This window comes from Nannospalax galili, unplaced genomic scaffold (assembly GCF_000622305.1).
Source record: "Nannospalax galili isolate Female #2095 unplaced genomic scaffold, S.galili_v1.0 scaffold1124, whole genome shotgun sequence".
In the NCBI taxonomy this organism is placed as follows: Eukaryota; Metazoa; Chordata; class Mammalia; order Rodentia; family Spalacidae; genus Nannospalax; species Nannospalax galili.
Window position 1 is genome coordinate 1,836,247 of NW_008351693.1, and position 17,286 is coordinate 1,853,532.

Sequence of the window (17,286 nt, forward strand, 5' to 3'; positions counted from 1 at the left end):
CAACTGTACATAAGTCCAATTTCAGGGGATCTGACAACCTCTTCTGACCTCTGTGGGCATTGCACAACATGGGTGCACTTTCCTCCATGCAGGCAATAAATGCATACACATAAAAAAATAAAAATAAATTAAAAAAAGAAAAGATTTTAACAATAAAATTGTTCTTGGTTTTTACATAAACAACCCTGTCATCTAGGAATAGAAAAACATTTTGATCTTCTGTTCCCATCTTACACTGTTGTTTTTTCTTATCACGCTGTCTGTGAGTTCTCATACACATGACACATAAGAATATTGAAAACAGTCATCCTTACCTTGTTACCAAATACAGGAGAAAAGCATTTGGTCTTTCAGTATTATATTAGGTTGTCGGCTTTTAGTAGATGTCCTTTCTCATACACAAATGTAAGGTTTCTCTCTCTTGTCTTCTTTCCCTATGTGACTTCCCTTATGCTCTGGCTCTTAGGGCACCCTTCTCCTGTATTCTGTTTAGGAGTCCAGGGCTTCTGTATGTCACTCAAAAGGATCCATCTCAAAGTGAAGCATTCAGAGATAAGAGACTTCGGCCCGCAGCTGCCCCTGTACCACTGCTGTCGGGCACAGCTTTATCAATGGAGTCCCCATTTGCAGGAGCTTGTCTCCTTCTAATCTGAAAGAGAAATTTTCTTGGAGATTTTTTTTCTTGCCATGCATAATGTGCTGTTCTGGATTTAGGACTAGGCTTGAATAAAATTTAGGAAATGTAAGAAGAAAAACCCACAGGTAAACAAAAAGGGAGGGTTACTGGTTAAGACGTAGCCTTCAAGGTTTTACTCCACTCCAGTTCTAACCATTAGTTTTCAAAGCTCTGGGTTTGTTAAGAATTTTTGTCTAGGACTCTTAGGTATAACTATTAGGAGATAGGTTAGATTGTGCTTGGACCTCTAACAGAGCCCTAAATTGTCAGCAATCTGTTAAAGAGGTCCCAATCCTGAGCTTCCACCAATCTCTGGGTTGCATTTCATTGACAGGACTTAACAATGTTCCCACCCCCATCAGCAAGGATGCATTACCACACACCCGGCCCAAATACACGAGGCTCTGTTACTGTGGAGGAATGGAAAGAGGTAGCTCCCAAATCTCAAGGTCTCTGAGAGAAGCTGGGCGTATAAGTCATCTGCTACATCAGCACACCGTAAGTGCTATGTGAGAGATTTGTCTTTGGAGCACATCCCACACTCTGGAGTAGATGAGGGAGGCAAGGTACTCTAAGGGCAGATGGTGTAGTCCTCCAAACTGTAGTATTGCTTTAAGACGCCTGAGGAATGCTGTATGTGTACCTTTTATTACTCTTTAACTTTGTAAAGCATTAACTTCTTTGCTGGAATTCTATCAGCTTAATCAGTGATTAAAGTTTTCTCATACTGATTTAGAAGTTTGCATTAGGGGAGAGATGGCTCCGCAGTTAAGAGCACCGCCTGCTCTTGCGGAGGACCTGGGTTCAGTTCCCAACACCCACATGGCGGCTAAGAACTGTCTGTAACTCCAGTTCCAGGGGATCTGATGCTCCCTTCTGACCTCCCTGGGCATCACGCAACATGGCTTACATACATACAGGCAATACACTCCTGCACATAAAATAAAATTAAAATAATAAATAAATATTGAAAATTTACATATAAAATGTCTCAGCTATTAAAATATAAAGCAATGCCTTGTTAATAAACACAATATGGTCGATAACATCTTTCAAAACACAAGAGTCTTCATGTCATTATGTTTTTCTTAATCTAGTTTCTTTTGATAGAAAATATCACACTATCAGAAAATCCAACTCAGGTGTTAGTTTATCTGAACTGAAGCCCAAAGGGGGCATTGGTTGGTTCATATGATCGAGAAGCCTCGTAACTGGAACCTGTCCTGATTTTGAGGCTGGGTGTTTCAGTTTCCACCACTGGCTCTATGCTTGGATACAGCAGGACTGCTCTCAGTGTAGGAAGAGTGGCAAGGCGGGCAGCTATGTCATGTTCATAGCGACATCTCCGGGAAGAACCTGCTCCATTCACCCTAAGGTTGTGCAGCCATTGGAGAGGTTGTGTGTTCTGGGACTGGATGCCCATCCCAAAGCAATCTGCAATCAGCATGGCATAAAGTTTGGCCCATCCAGGATGAAAGGCCCACCCTTATTACCGACGTTTGTTAGCAAATGAGGAGATGGAGAAAATGAAAGTGTTTGTATTGAAAAAAAGAAAATGGAACGACCACCTCCTTCCTCCCATCAGCACGAGTACAGAGTATCACACCCGGCACCTCGCGTACAGAGTATCACACCCGGCACCTCGCGTACAGAGTATCACACCCGTCAGCTCGAGTACAGAGTATCACACCAGGCATCTCGCGTACAGAGTATCACACCCGGCACCTCGCGTACAGAGTATCACACCCGAGGGGATTCTCCCATCTTTCTTTCTCTTGGAGTACCTCAGCTTTTTAAATTCAGTTCCACACATAGGTCATCCACCAAGTTTCTTCTTCCAGAATGGTCAGATCAGAGACATTTCTGAAATGACTGCATACGGTATATTCTAAGCTTTCTTCTTTTTGTCAAGAGTTGTGAATTGTCACTTTGAGACCCTTCAGGAATATTTTCTATCATTACAGCCAGAAAGGAATTCTCAATCTCACTGTAGATAGGAGGTATAGATGTGTTTTGTTTCTCTGCCCCTTCACCATGTTCCAGCTTTGATACAGAACACCTAGGACTAGGCTGGAGTGTTAATTTGAAATGTTACGATTTCATACTTTTGAAAATAATCCCTCAAACTATTTTTACTTTACCAGGTACCTGTCATTTCATAAATATTTGTTAAATGAATAATTGAATGTTTAATACCTGATAGCTTTTGTTATCACATAGCATGGATGTTTTTTACTTCTGTAGAGGTCCTGCAATTTCCCCTTTCTACACAACCGTAGGTACATGTTTCACCCAGTTTCAAATGTCATTTCAGCTTTCTCCTTTTCTTGCTGACCTGTGGCTGTGCATGTCTGGCCACGGTGATGCTCATACCACCTTTAGTTTACAGATGAGCATGCATTCCTCACTCTCCCGTCTTTCCATCGTCTCAGAGCCTCCCTGGTGTCAAGGTGTCCGGGATTAATGCATAATGTCATTTTTTTTCCTGTTCAGGAACTAAAGCACAAATCATTCATGCCTATTAACAGACTTGACTCCCTTAACTCCTGATGATGACTGAGGTCTTGCCTACTCCCCGTGCACCTTCATTCATGGGCACACACACCATGTCTCTGCCTGGCACCACGAGCTTTGTATTTGTATACAGGATAACTTGGCACAGTCCTACAGTTCATTCATTCTCTCTCTCTCTCTCCCCCCCGACCCCCTTCCCCTCCACCATCTTTGTTTCTGTGCAAATCCAATCTACAGGATGATTTCTAACTGGATACAATGTACCAAGATGTATGCTGGTTTGTTACCATTTTGTGTTTTGTTTGTTTTTTTTTTTTTTTATAAATCTGGCCCATAATCATTCTTGGTATAAGGAAATGTGGAAATTTGCAAACCAATGTCAAGAAGGATAAAGAAGGAATCTTTTTCCTCTCTTTGAGTTTTATTATTTAGTATTCCTGTACCCTCTCTCAGAGCTGAGCCTGGCTCTTTGTCTCTTCTGGGTATAGATGGATTTGTAGGCATCCTGTAAGTGGTCCCAGATGATGCTGTTCTCTACTCTTTAAAAAAAAAAACACTTATTTTTATGTGTATGAGTGTATTGCCTGCATGTATGTAAGTGTACCCATGTTGTGCAATACACACGGAGGTCAGAAGAGGATGTCAGATTCTCCTGGAACTGTAGTTATGGATGGTTGTTAGCCATCATGTGGGTGCTGGGAATTGAACCCAGGTCCTCTGCAAGAGCAGCCAGAGCTCTTAACCACTGAGCCATCTCTCCAGCCCCTCTTCTCTACCCTTAAAGAACTTGCTCTTGCCCAATAGACTGCTTCAATGCCATGGGGATGCTATGTCTGTGGTGAGACCGTAAGTGATGCTTGCTTGCTAGTTGACTCTCCCGTGATGACTTGGATGAATTCAGGTGCCATACTGTGAGCTTTCCTATGGAGAGTCCCACAATGGAAGCAACAGACAACCTCCAGCTGAAAGTTATCAAAGAACCAAGTGACCAATGTGTAGAAATGCTTCCTTCCACAGCTGAGCTTTCTGATATGTGAGCTTTGGTTAGTGCCTTGCTTGTGGCTTTGTGAGACACTAGAGAGCTTTGTGAGAAGACCCATATATAGCATTGTTGGATAGCTGGCCCACAAAATCTGCGATAAATAAATACAGGTGGTAATTTGTTGAGTCCATAACTAGTAGAGGCCCCCCTTTGTATTCTTACGATCAGTTCTGAATATTTTTCTGTCATCGCGCACGTCACATCCTATTCCCTACTGTGCAGATGTCTCTAAATTTCTGTCTATAGTCCCGTATCCTGAGTTTCATAGCTAAAACTTCACACCATTGCCGTGTATGTTCCTCAAAATAAACATGTCTAAAACTTAATGGAACTCCCACTGCTGGCTTTGGTAGTAATATCAACATGCAATTGTCTAAGTCCAACACTCATGAAGTACCCTGATTTTTCCTTTCTGTGGCACTCTTAATAAGTCAGATAGAACACTTCTATTTAAAACCTCAGTATACTTTTCATATACTCACAATTCAGGTTAAACTCATTACAGTTTGTCAGCCTTGTAGGATCTGATCTAATTACCTTATTTTCTTTTAGCTCTAACTACTGCCCTCCACCTCTTACCCTTATACTTTGATTCCAATCAGCTGTACTGAACTCTTCCATACTGGGACTATGTCCCATTTTCTCTCCTTCAGGACATCCCTGCCACACTGAGTCTTCGCATGCTTGCCTTCTTCATGTCCCCTTTACTAGACTAGCTTTTGAACATCATTCTGATCTCAGTTTAAACCCATTGCCCATGAAGCCTACTTAGACCACCTTGGTTTGAGAATTTATTTTGACTGTTTCATGCCACAGTCCACTGGCTCCATTGTTTGTGAAGCCTGTTATGAGGCAGAACATCATGGCAGAATTGTGTAACAGAACAAACGTGTTTGGCTTGTGGCAGCCTAGAAGCAGAGAAGAGCCAGCAGGGGACAAGGGTAAGATGTACCTTTGAAAGACACACCCTGGTGACTGACTTCTGACCTGGTCCCAGCTCTTCTTAGTAGCTCAACCAGCTGTGAAATTAGTGTCTATGTGGTTACCATGCCTGTCATCCAGTTACCTCTCCACAGTGCCGCCAGCTGGAGGTCAAACCTTCCACACGTGAGCCTTCAGAGGACATTTAACATCTAACCACAAATCCCCACACCTGTACTTCATGCATCCAAGCATTTCCGTCATGGTTTGGAATGCCCACTTACTTGTCTGCATCTTTTCCTGGACTGTGAATGCTATGAAGGCAGGAATTATAGTGAAATTTCACCCGTGAATCCTTTAAACCCACTAGTGTTGGGTTTGCATTTGTATTTCCTATTTGAGTGTTAAATATTTTTTCATGTGCTATTTAGATCTTCTTTCCTGAATGCCCTGTTTGAATTGTTCACTCAGCTTTAGTTGACACATTCATCTCTTATTATTAAGTTTTAAGAGTTCATAGATAGATAGATAGATAATAGATATGGAGAGATAGAAAAATAAGAATAAACGGGTGAGGGACACATAGATATGATAGTGTAACTCTCTTTTCCAGTATGTGGGTTTCCATTTATTTTTTTAAAAAATATCTTGCAAAAGAAGGTATTTCTTATGTTATCAAGTCCTATGCATCAACATTTTTCTTTCATAGTTTTTGTTTTGTATATCTTGGGAAATCTTTGCCAACTCAAAGTTATGAAGATTTTAATTTTTTTCTTATGGAAATTTTTATACCTTTATCTTTCATGTTTAGGTTAATTATCCATTTGGGATTATTTTCCCATATGGTCTAAGGTAAGAATTTATATTTGTGTTTTTTCCCATGTGGCTATCTTGCTATCTCAGTATCAGGTGAAGAAAATTTTTATCAAATTATCTTGGCATCGCTGTAGGAAATCATTTAAATAAATACATGTGGATCTGTCCTGGGCTCTAGGCTACATGAGTGGCCAGAGCTCTTGAAATCACCTGGCCCGCCCTTTCAGCTGACACATAAGAGAAAAGAAGAATCATTAGGAAGTAAGGAAAGATTTTAGCAGACATTTGGAGGAGGCCTGCAGGAGAACTGACTTTCAGTCCTTCAGCTGGCAGCCCCTTCTCTGGCCAGTCTTCTTTCCCATCCACAATTAACCCAATACGTGACTTCTAGGAAGACAGAAGAAGGTTATTTAGAACCTGCAACTCATTTGCTCAAATGAAAGAAGGCGGGTGCTCTATTAGATTTTCTCTGGCCAACAGGTCAAAGTTGGGACAGGGATGCATTATGATTTGTGCTTTCTGAAACAGCTTCTTAGCTCTCCTGAAGACTGTAGTGAAATGTCTCTCTTGATCATGACATTACAGATTTTAGTTCAGGTTCTGTAAGCAAGTACAGATGAGACCTTCACAGGGAAAGCATTATCAGGATTGTTCCCATTCATGGGAGTGAATGCTCATCAGAACAACAGCACAAAAGTAATTGATCTATGTGGCTAAAAGTGAAAAAATGGACCCATATTTATACTTAAATTGGTTCCACATCCTATGCTATTTGAATTCACAGCTTACTTTGAAATATCTTCCAAAGGTGCTATTTGCTCAGTGAGTATGTTTAAAAACTATCAGAGCCTGAGTGAACCCTTAGAACTTTCCCTACCTCAACCGCACACAGCAAATTCCAGACAAGATAAGAAACAATTCTTGGCATTTTCTGCACTATGGATATCTTCATTTCATTTTTCAAAAATAACCTCTACATCATCAAATAGATGTTCTTGTACAAGACGCTGTAGTCAGAAAGCCCCATCTTGAGTTATAGAGAAGTCTTTCTATATCCTGGTGGCCATCTCCTATATCAGCCATTTCAATAAGGTATTGCCAAGACTCCTTTCCTGAGATCCATTATGTCCCATGTCATTCTTAGATCCTGAATCTCTCAGTAGATGTAGTGGCACATCACCTGCACACTTACATAATGCGAGAACAATTGTTCTATCTGAGTCATTCTTATGCATCTTAGGCTTCTGTATTGTGTATAATGTTTTGTGTTTCTGTCAGTCTTATGTTCATTATCTTATTCTAAGTCACCCTGTACTTACTTGGAATTTTTATTTATCAACTCTTTGGTAAACTCCATTATGGCAAATATTATATAAGCTATGGATATCTCTGTATTCTCCAAAACCTTAATACAATGCTAAGAATTTAAGTATGCTTATTGGATATTTTTGAGATGATTTTTTTTCAGATATGTATAATGACCAGGACTAATTCCCTAGCGATATACTAATCATATTATCACTCTGGTTGCATTGCCAGGAATACAATTAAGCTCATGGCCTATCCAGTTCTCAGTACTGAGAAGACAGGTTTGACAGCATGAGATGATTAAAATGTTTAATGTTCAATTAGCCTTCTTGGATTAAGTCTAGTAAAGGCACTGGCAAGTAATTTAAAGTTGTATTACGGTGAATATTGTTTTACAAAAACCTTAAGAGAGCAATTTGAAAAGGGCATTGCTCGCTTAAAACTAAAAATATCCAAAGCATCATTTTGAAATTACAAAGACCAGATAAAAGGGTTATGAATATCCTGAAAGTGAGAGGTACTGAATAGAAAACAGAAAAGATACCACCAAATTCAAAGTGAAGAATCTACTTAATCTAGCAGAAACAGGACAAGGTGGACAATAGAAATTACTCTTAAATCCACAGTGACAGCCATTATTACAAATTCCCACCATAAGGAAGGCTAGGATACTGAAGGTAATTTTCTTGAGTCATTACCTTTCAAAGACATATCGCAGTTGTTTGTATGTAAAAATATGAATTCATGAATTGCAAAAGAATTTCTCTCACTGCAAAATGAAGAATGGCCGCCTTGTGGGGCATCGTGAGGATAAAGTCAACGTCAGGCATGGCAGAGCCGGGGGCGATGATGGCAGCACATGGTGGTTTGGGTATGTGGGTGTGTGTACAGACCATCAATCCAACGTGCTGAAAAAATTCAGAAGCCAACTCTGAACATGAGCTGGGTGAAATCTGCCATCAGCAGAGATAACATTTTGTAAGAGATAACTTCAGACTGTGCTGTTGCTGACGCAGGTCTTCTAACACCCACTTTAGGTTTGTGTTTTGTAAAACTTTCAAATCCTGCTCTTCCATGTTTGGGCTGCATTCTATTCGTGGGATCTGAGAGGCTTCTGGAAGGAACCTCAGTCAGTGGCTAGTGAATCCAAACATCTAATCAGAGGAATCAGTTGAAAATGAGTGGTCTGACCAATCTGCAAATATCTCACATAAATTCACCCTTTAAAAGTCTATGCTAATTTTGGGCTTCTCCAACTGTCCTCCTAAGATAAATTCTAAAATTTCAGACTCTGGTTCTGTTAAGTGAAGTCACAGCGCTAAAAACTGACACTGTACCGACGCCTCCTAAGAATTGGAATTCTGTTCTCCCTAAGCCTTCTATTAAGCTAGCCTGGTGTTTGTAACTCAGGATGTGATGCAGTGTTTACTTCCCTTATAACCCTCACTGTTGTGAACCTGTCTCCTTTCTTTGAGTAAATTTTCATTTTTCTGTGTTTTTAAATTGTGGTGATTCCCACTACAATGAACAGTGTCTAGGAAGGAGTAATTCATGAAAAAAAATGTAAATTACCAATATATATGCAAAAATGTAATTTCCATAGTAATCAATTAGATGCTAATTAAAAGACACCTTTTTATTATGTATCAAGTTGGCAAGGATGAAGAACAACCCTACTGTTCTTCGAAAGAGCTTAGGGCTGTGGGCACCATATTACGTGAGTACAATAACAGAAAAAAAAAAAAAAAGAAATGTTAAAAAATTGATGAACAAAGCTGTTCATCAGAGAGAGAGAAGTGAGAAGGGGATGTGGCTGAAAGGTGATCATGCAGCCCTGGTGGGGACCTATGATAATTCAATGGCATCTGGGGAAACACCATCAATTTTTTATTACAAATACAAAGCAGGTAGCTGGGCGTGGTGGTACACACCTTTAATCCCAGCACTCAGGAGGCAGAGGCAGGTGGATATTCTCTGAGTTCAACACCAGCCTGGTCTACACAGTGAGTTCCAGGACAGCTGGGGCTACAGGGAGACCCTGTCTCAAAAAGACAAAAAACAAAAAACAAAACAAACCAAAAAATACAAAGCAGGTTGTAGACCACACACACACACGCACACGTGTGCACTTGGGGAGGGGGGACAGAGAGAGGGAGGGATTTTATTAATCAAATTTATAAAACGCAGAATCCATCACCAAATCCATTATTCTGTCTTTTACATTGTTTCCAACAATAAAAATATATTACTTTCAAAAAATGTCAAAAATACATCCAGAAATAATATGACCCCTCATGATCTGAACCCTCTTTCACTGGTGTCTGCTAAGGTGTTTCCAGAGAAGTTTCTCTGAGGAGGAAGGCCCACCCTGTGGGCAGCACTACTCCATGGGCTGGGGTCCTAGATAGAATAAGAAGAAGCCAATTGAGCCCCGAATTCCTTTTCTCTTCTGCTTAGCAGCATGGTGATCTCCTGATGCTGTACTTTGCCCACCATGGTGGACTGTATGCCTTGAACTGTGAGCCTAATAAATCCTTCTTCCTAAGGCTGCGTTGTGTCAAATATTTAATCACAGTAATGAGCAAAGTATCCAATACAGTTCGTGGGTACTAAGGAAATTGAAAAGACTGGCAATGCCTTGTCACTGTGGGCAACATTACCCGAGATATCTCTCCGCCTTAAATATGGAATGCACTGAATATCTGTGCCTTTTTCGGCCACAAATTCGTCTTACTTTGTTGTATGTCCTTATTTATTTTTCTTGTTGTAAAAACAAACTGTAACTTTCTGGTAGCCCTTTGTCACTTTCTAAGATGTCTATAAATCAATACAACACAAGAAAAAAGTCCCTTACCAGCACGCAGCTGTGCTTCTCCGGTTCCGTCTGTAAATAAATGAAGACTGTAGGTTTTAAAAGTGAACAACCGTCTGTAGCAAAGACTGTGTGAACCTCATGTACCATGTGTCACAGAAGTGATATTTATTCAGTACCAGGGACAACAAAGTGAACCACAAGGAAATGAGCATTTGGCAGCTTACAGACTCACTTATACCAGGAGTCTATAGAATGCCCAGGTTTCAGTCCATCTGAAGGTCCTTGGAAGAGACTGCTCACTACATAAGCAATACAGAAATGCAGACACTGGCTATTCATTCCTCAGGGTGTTCTTCACCTTCACGGAAGTGAGCTTCTATTTTCCTGCAGTCTCAAGACATGAACAAAAGGGGACGTATTCGTGGAGGAACAAGTACTTTCCTACCTCGGAAACAATTGTGTGCCTACTCTGTAAAGAAAACCAAAATAAACAACTTAAAAACAACAAGATGAGAGTTTTTTGTACTGCCACAATGCCCAAGGACAGTCCCCACTCAGGACCTTCACAAGTTACATGCAGTTTTACTCTAATGGTGTCTCTGTGGTTCAGCGAAACCAAGCAACAAAACAGCACACTATTTTGGGCAACAGCCACCATTTGAACAGCCCAATGCAGATAATGTCTGTGTTCTCCACTTATATCAGTGTCATATATGTGGACCATAAAGAAAAAACTCTTACAGTGTGTGCTGATTGCGTGTTATGAGGCATTTGGTGTTTATATACCTTCCAGAGGCTCAAAAATCATGGGTGCTGCAGGAAACAAGAAACCGGTGGTGTACTCCACTGGCCAGCACCGACAGAGTCTTACTCAGCTGAACTGGTTCCAGAATGAGGACGCTTCTGCCTTGAGGCTGAGTGAACAGCAGGGCCTGACAAGGTAACATGCAGCCTCCAACACCCAGCAGCTCCTGAGGCATCCATGGCCTGCCTGTCCTCAGTGACAAAGAAGAAACTGACCCTTGCGCTCTCTATCCTAGTTTCAACACTGTCATCTGACATGGACTGGTCTTAGCAACACACTTGGAGAATGCAGCACAGAAGCCAGGACTGAGGATCTATTCCCTCAATTATACTAAAAAAAATACAGTTCAATGTGGTTCCTCTGATCCTGGGTAGAATCAGTGTCCACTGGGCCCTGTTTACTTTAGTAAATCACAAATATATTTTCCAAACCCAGCTACCATTCAGGGCATTAAAGAATACACTGGGAAATGTATTAGAGAAGGAGATAGGGGGTCTCAGGACTGCCAGGAGTCTGTTTTAGAGTCATGGCTAAGCTGTTTGGATTTCTGTAAGTCTATTTCCTCAACTCCAAGCTGGAGGGGTTGGACTGGCTGGTGTTTTAAGTGTTTTCATGTCTAAATTCTAGACTTCTTAGAAAGGTGAGCACTTTGGGTCATTGGACCTTTGCACCTTCAAGCTGATGAAGTCTTGACAGTTAGAAATGCAGTTAAGGATGAGCATTTTCTCCTCCTGGTCCTGGAGCTGTGCTAAGGCATGTGTAGTGGTTTGAATGAGAATGCCTGCCATAGGCTCCAAGTATTTGGACATTTTGACCCCCGTTGGCAGTGCTGCTTTGGGAGGTCTTAGAAGGTGTGGCCATGCTGGAGGAAGCACATCACTGGGGGTGGGCTTAGAGAGCTCCTAAGCCTTGCCTGATTTCTAGCTGCTTTCTGCTTCCTGTGCCTGCTTGGAGATGTGAGCCTCTGCTTTCTGCTCCTGCTCCAACACCTCCTGTCACCGTGCCTCCACGCCATGTTGGACTCTTAGTTCCTCTGGAACTGTAAGCTCAAATAGACTCTTCCTTTTATAAGTTCCCTTGGCCAGAGTGTTTTATTACAGCAACAGACAAGTAACTAAGATAGTCTACTCACCACAGCCCCTGGACATCATCATCCATTCCCTCATTTCATAAGGCATACTAAATGCTACATGGCTGTGTCGAAAAAAGGTAAACCATCTGTTTAAATCTTCGTGCTCATCAAAGTTAAACTGATCTCATAATTAACATCCAAGTAACACCACTAAGGCGAACTACTTGATGGTTTTCCTGTTTTCTACAAAAGCTAGGAGTGAGTTTTCCCTGAGGGCCTTAAGTGTCTTGGAAGGTCAGCAGGTCCCCAGTTTGCCTTGTTCCCCTACCAGCTGGGTCCCCCATATCCCCCTTACATAATTACCTTTTTACCCCCATAATGGTCATAGTTCTACAGCTATGTAGTAAAAACTCATGCAACGCTGACTGTTGTCTGCGGTCTTATTTGAGCAGGAGGACCAGCTGTTGCTTGAGCCTGAATGGAGCAATGCTTTTCAGTGTGACTTTTGCTGTGGGCGGCCAAGCCTTCCCATATAGATTGCTACACTCCCAGGCTGGTGGTGACAACCGTCCATCTGATTGTGTCCTTAGTTCTAGATTTAGCTCTTCCCTGGCTGGCTATCAAGTATGATTTTCTGAGCTCTCAGCAATCAGTACATTTACTCCGGATGTTGACTTTTTCTCATTAGGATTTAAAATGAAACCCAACAAACTTCAGATGATGTCTAAAATAGGGTTTTCTGTGAGTCATACACATCAGTGAAGGATACAGAATTATATGTACACTTTTACATACAGTTAGGAATACACACACACACCAGGGCATGTATTACATGTACAAATGGACTTTATGCTCACATGTACAAGCATCCCCCCAAACTCCCCAGTTGTTTTTTCTTTGACTGGTTTGTCAGCAATACAAAATCATGTTTCTATCATAACAATGCATGTCAATACAGTTTATCTATAGATTAATTTCAAAAAGATTCAAATACTCATTTTAAAATCTGTTTTCCCTTACTTTTCCTAGGATTCTGCAGGATCAGAAATAATACTCTGTGATTTTCTTTTAAAAGATTGGTTTTTATTATTTTTATTTATGTGTATTGTCAGGTGCATGCAGGGGCACAGAGGTCTGAAGAGCATATTAGATCTAGAACTGGAGGTACATGTGGTTGTGAGCCACCCACGTTGGTGCTGGGAACTGAACTTGGATCCTCTGGAAGAGCAACAGTGCTCTTAATCACTGATCGAGCCATGTCTCCAGCCCTACTCTATTTTATTTTGCAGGCATTTATGTTGCTTTTAGAAGCCTCTGGTCAGTTTACATAGCCCATTTGTCTAGTGCCTTGGATGATAGGAAACATTTTTACTTTTTAAAAAAAAAATTTAATTGAATTTTTGTGTATCTCATACACAATATCTTAGTCATCTTTAGTCCCCCTTCCCCATGAGCTTTAGTCCCCCTTCCCCATCAGCACCCTCCCATAGCCCTGTATTAACGAATATCTAGGATAGTTATGCTTCAGTGCTAAGTGGGCTCATTTAAAGTTTACAGTGTTTAGATGTGGAATGGAATCTGCACCACAGACTAGAATTTGTGGGACTGATCAAAGTGTTTAGATGTGGAATGGAATCTGCACCACAGACTAGAATTTGTGGGACTGATCAAAATTTGCAGGACAGAATGCAATCCTTGAATTGCCCCTTTGCCTCGCTCTTCAGCAATCGGAGCTGGAAAATTTCTTCTCAACATGGGCAAAAGTAGACCTTGTATTTACACTATAATTAAAAGACTGGCAGAAAGATGAAATGGACACAGAAAAAAAATCAAAGATTTCAGAGAAAAGCAAGTCCTGAGAGCCTGATTAAAAGGAATTCAGCTGGGTCCAAGTGGAGAATAAAATGCCCCTGTTTCCTACTTTATAATAAAGAGACAAAAACAGTCATCAAAAATATAGAGTTTAGTTGAAAGAGGGAGGGGATGGAGAAGAGGGAGAACAGGAGAGAGAGGAGGAAGGAAGGAGGGTTGGAAGGAGAGTGCAGGAAAGAGAAGCAGGAGGAAGAGGGAGGCATGTGTTTGCCATGCAACCATGTCACAGAAGACACTGCCAGGTTACACCCGAGGCTGCTTTCTTCATAGACTATGAGGGGAAAGGGTGTTGCCAAGTCTGTAGCAGGGGAACAAGTCTTAAATGTCTCATCTGTAAGCGCCCAAACAGATCCACCCTCCATTAACCGACTACTCCATAAATCAGATTGTGTCCCGAGGTGTACTGATTAATCAAGGGTTCAATTTTTATTTGAAAGCAGAACTCCTGTAGCACAACAGAGAGGAAAACAATCTACATCACAGTCTCAACACTGGTATTATGCATTTGTCTTTAAGTGGGTATTTCTAGCCACCATTAGCTCTGAAGAAACCGACATTCATAGAAATTAAAATCACATAAGGAAACAGTAAAAGAATAACCTCTCCCTATCTTCTGTGTCCCTCTGGGTCAGGTGGGCTTGGTACTGTTTAGGGGTGTGGGTATGGGGGTATCTTTCTCCCCAGAAGAAAACAGGAAAGACAGTATGACCCTTACACCTGGTGAAGACCCGCCGAGTGTTCTGGAAGTTGAGATGCATCATTTCCAACTTCCAAAGCACTAAGTTCAGCTTGGCTTTTGTGTCTGGAATCATCTCTCCAGGCCATTTTCTGATGCTTGGCTACTCGCTCAGAAACCCAACCTCCAATATTCACCGGTCGCTGTGTCTTTGGAGAATGAAGCTGTTTTAAACCTGGAACAGAAACTGCATTTCACTGCTTCTGTTCCTACCTACTGTCCCTGGCTCTCATCTTCTCCCCTAAATAGAGCCACTAACAATAACGGAACAGTCTGGAGTAGCTAAATTCACAGGGGTCCTGATCTGTGACAAGATCATCTTTGTGATAGTTTTTGCATGATCTTGGTACACAGTGTTGTATTTGGCACTGAACTCAATGGGTTACTAGTTTACAGAAAAGCTATCTATACAAATATTAGCCGGTCAAGCAACCTGGGACACATACAGGAGCACAGTGAACACATTACAGATCATGGGCCAGAGACGGCACAAATATGCAGGCAACGGTCCAGTGAGGTGACCATATGGCACCACACGGAATCGTATGTGAAAGGACTTTAAATCACAAAGCACTTTGGACATTTAGATCCTTATGGTATAGCATCCAATACAAGATAGGGAAAAATAACCCCAGGAAGGCAAAAGCCCTGGTCAGGTTTGATATGAAGAACCATCCATGCCTAACAACTGGCACTTGGCATTGATCATGTGACATATGGAGAGACACATCTTGGGCTTATAAAATAGAAATTTGGATATACAAATATATATATATATAATGAAGTATGATAGGATATAAACGGATGCAAAAATATGCTTTGCTTTCCCTGTTTCATCATTTTAAAGAGTGTGTAATTCTGCGTTGGATGTTGAAGCAGAGCGAGGAAACCCTTTGGTTATGTTTCAGGACTGTCTTCACAGTATGTGTTATTACAGTGTTGAAGTTGTGCATCTAACATGTTAAATAACCTTCTGAAATATTTAGTGCTCAACCGAAATAACTAAACATTAATACAGATCGTTCTGATAATATGTTTAGTTACATTGTTTTGAGTAGGGAGAATGCAGCTGTCAGAGTGGAAATTCATCAATATCTGCTACTTGGTTCATTTTGAATTAAGTGTTTGATCAGATAGTTCAGTAATCCTGTTATGCAAGAATTACATGATATCTTCATTGCTCATTAGGTAGTAGCCCGAAGCATCAGCTATAAGACTTACTGAAGGAAGGTGGCATATCAGAAACATCCTTTCAGTCCCCTGGGCTAACAGTAACTGTGATAAGATCTCTGCACCTTGATGGTATTACTCGGGACAGTGCCATTCTCTAAGACAGCAGAGCTGTCCCAGCTCAGGAGACCACACACTTAGAAACCATGCTTCATGAAGCCATGTCCATGGCTTCTGGAAGCTACTGTTGAAGAATTCTGAGCAGCTATCGTGACAGCTAATCCTCCTGTTTTCTTCAGCCATTGTTGGCATGTCCCTGGCCTTCATTTTAATTCCAGTTAAATTATAAAGTGCAGTATGTAGAGTTGAACCACCAAAAAGAACAGAACAAACGAGCTACCTTCCATAGAACCCCAAATTACTAGCAGAGTCACCTTCTACAGCAGAGAATGGGCACATGATCATCACCGTTGTCTCTGTCAACACCATCATCTGCATCAGCCTCATCATCCCGGCTGGGAGTATCATGATCGGCAAACCCAGCATCAAGACACTGTCCAGTTTGGGTGTGTAAATGTTATTCTGTGTTTCTTGGCCCATTTAGCGAATACTTTCTTCTCAGTGATAAACCTGTGTCCCCCGTAGGCAGCGTGTTCGTGGAGAAAGTATTCATCGCACTCATCCCGTCCTTGTTCATAGTAATGGTAGGGGACTTTTCTATACCCTTCTGTCCTGGAAGAGAAAGGGGAAACGAAAGATTGGAACTGGGGCTGAAATGTTCATTTACAAGAATCCATTATGTGCTCAGTAAATGCTTTTACTTGCAAACCCTTGTCAATGAACTCAGCTAAAAGCTATTACACATGAAAGCTTTTAAGAAGATGGACCAGTTCTTAGTGCTTTAATAGATCAAATAAAAATTTATAGATTACGCCCACTACATTCAAACATGTGGCTATCTTTTGACAGGGGAAATGGCGTAAGAAGAAGTAAACTTTGGAAAGCCTGACGCTTGTATAGAGCTAAGGAAACGGATTCTTCACAGTAAAATTCTGAGTTCATCAGTGCTCCATTAGACTTATGGTTAGAGTCGAAATGCTGTTGGTGAAGACTGTGACAGGGAATTACTATTTTAATATGATTAAACGGTCTCTGAAATGCATTGTGCTGATCGTTGGCTGAAGACATACATTCCATTTCCCTGATGAAGCAAGGGGGTCTGTTGATCTAATAAGAAACTATCCTACCAGCTATGATATGCTCTGGAGAGACACTCCTTTAAAACAAGAGCCTGGCAGATGAGTGGACTAGTGAAAGAAAATTTCCAGGAACTCTTGGCATGCCATCAGTTTCTCGGGGGCTTCAGGTCATTTTGTTCTCTATGAGAATTTCAAACCACTGGCTGGACAGCTGTCCGTCAAGCCACTGCAGCAGCAGACACAGCAAACTTGCCTTTGCAAATCAAGTTACCAGTGAACTTGCTCTGTATTTCCAAGCCGCAAGTCCTGGATTGGCACTGATGAAGGGAAAGTGTTCCTT

The 17,286-nt window shown here is 41.3% G+C and overlaps 1 protein-coding gene across 1 annotated transcript in view; it reads right to left on the reverse strand.

The window, feature by feature from the left end:
• Nucleotides 1–13,595: 13,595 nt before the first annotated feature.
• St6galnac3 (ST6 N-acetylgalactosaminide alpha-2,6-sialyltransferase 3) overlaps nt 13,596–17,286 on the reverse strand; it is a 566,943-nt gene continuing 563,252 nt past the window's right edge. Inside the window, exon 5 of the mRNA XM_008848657.2 lies at nt 13,596–16,479. Coding sequence (XP_008846879.1) covers nt 16,293–16,479 — 187 coding nt within the window. The 3' untranslated portion in view covers nt 13,596–16,292. The remainder of the gene's footprint in view (nt 16,480–17,286) is intronic.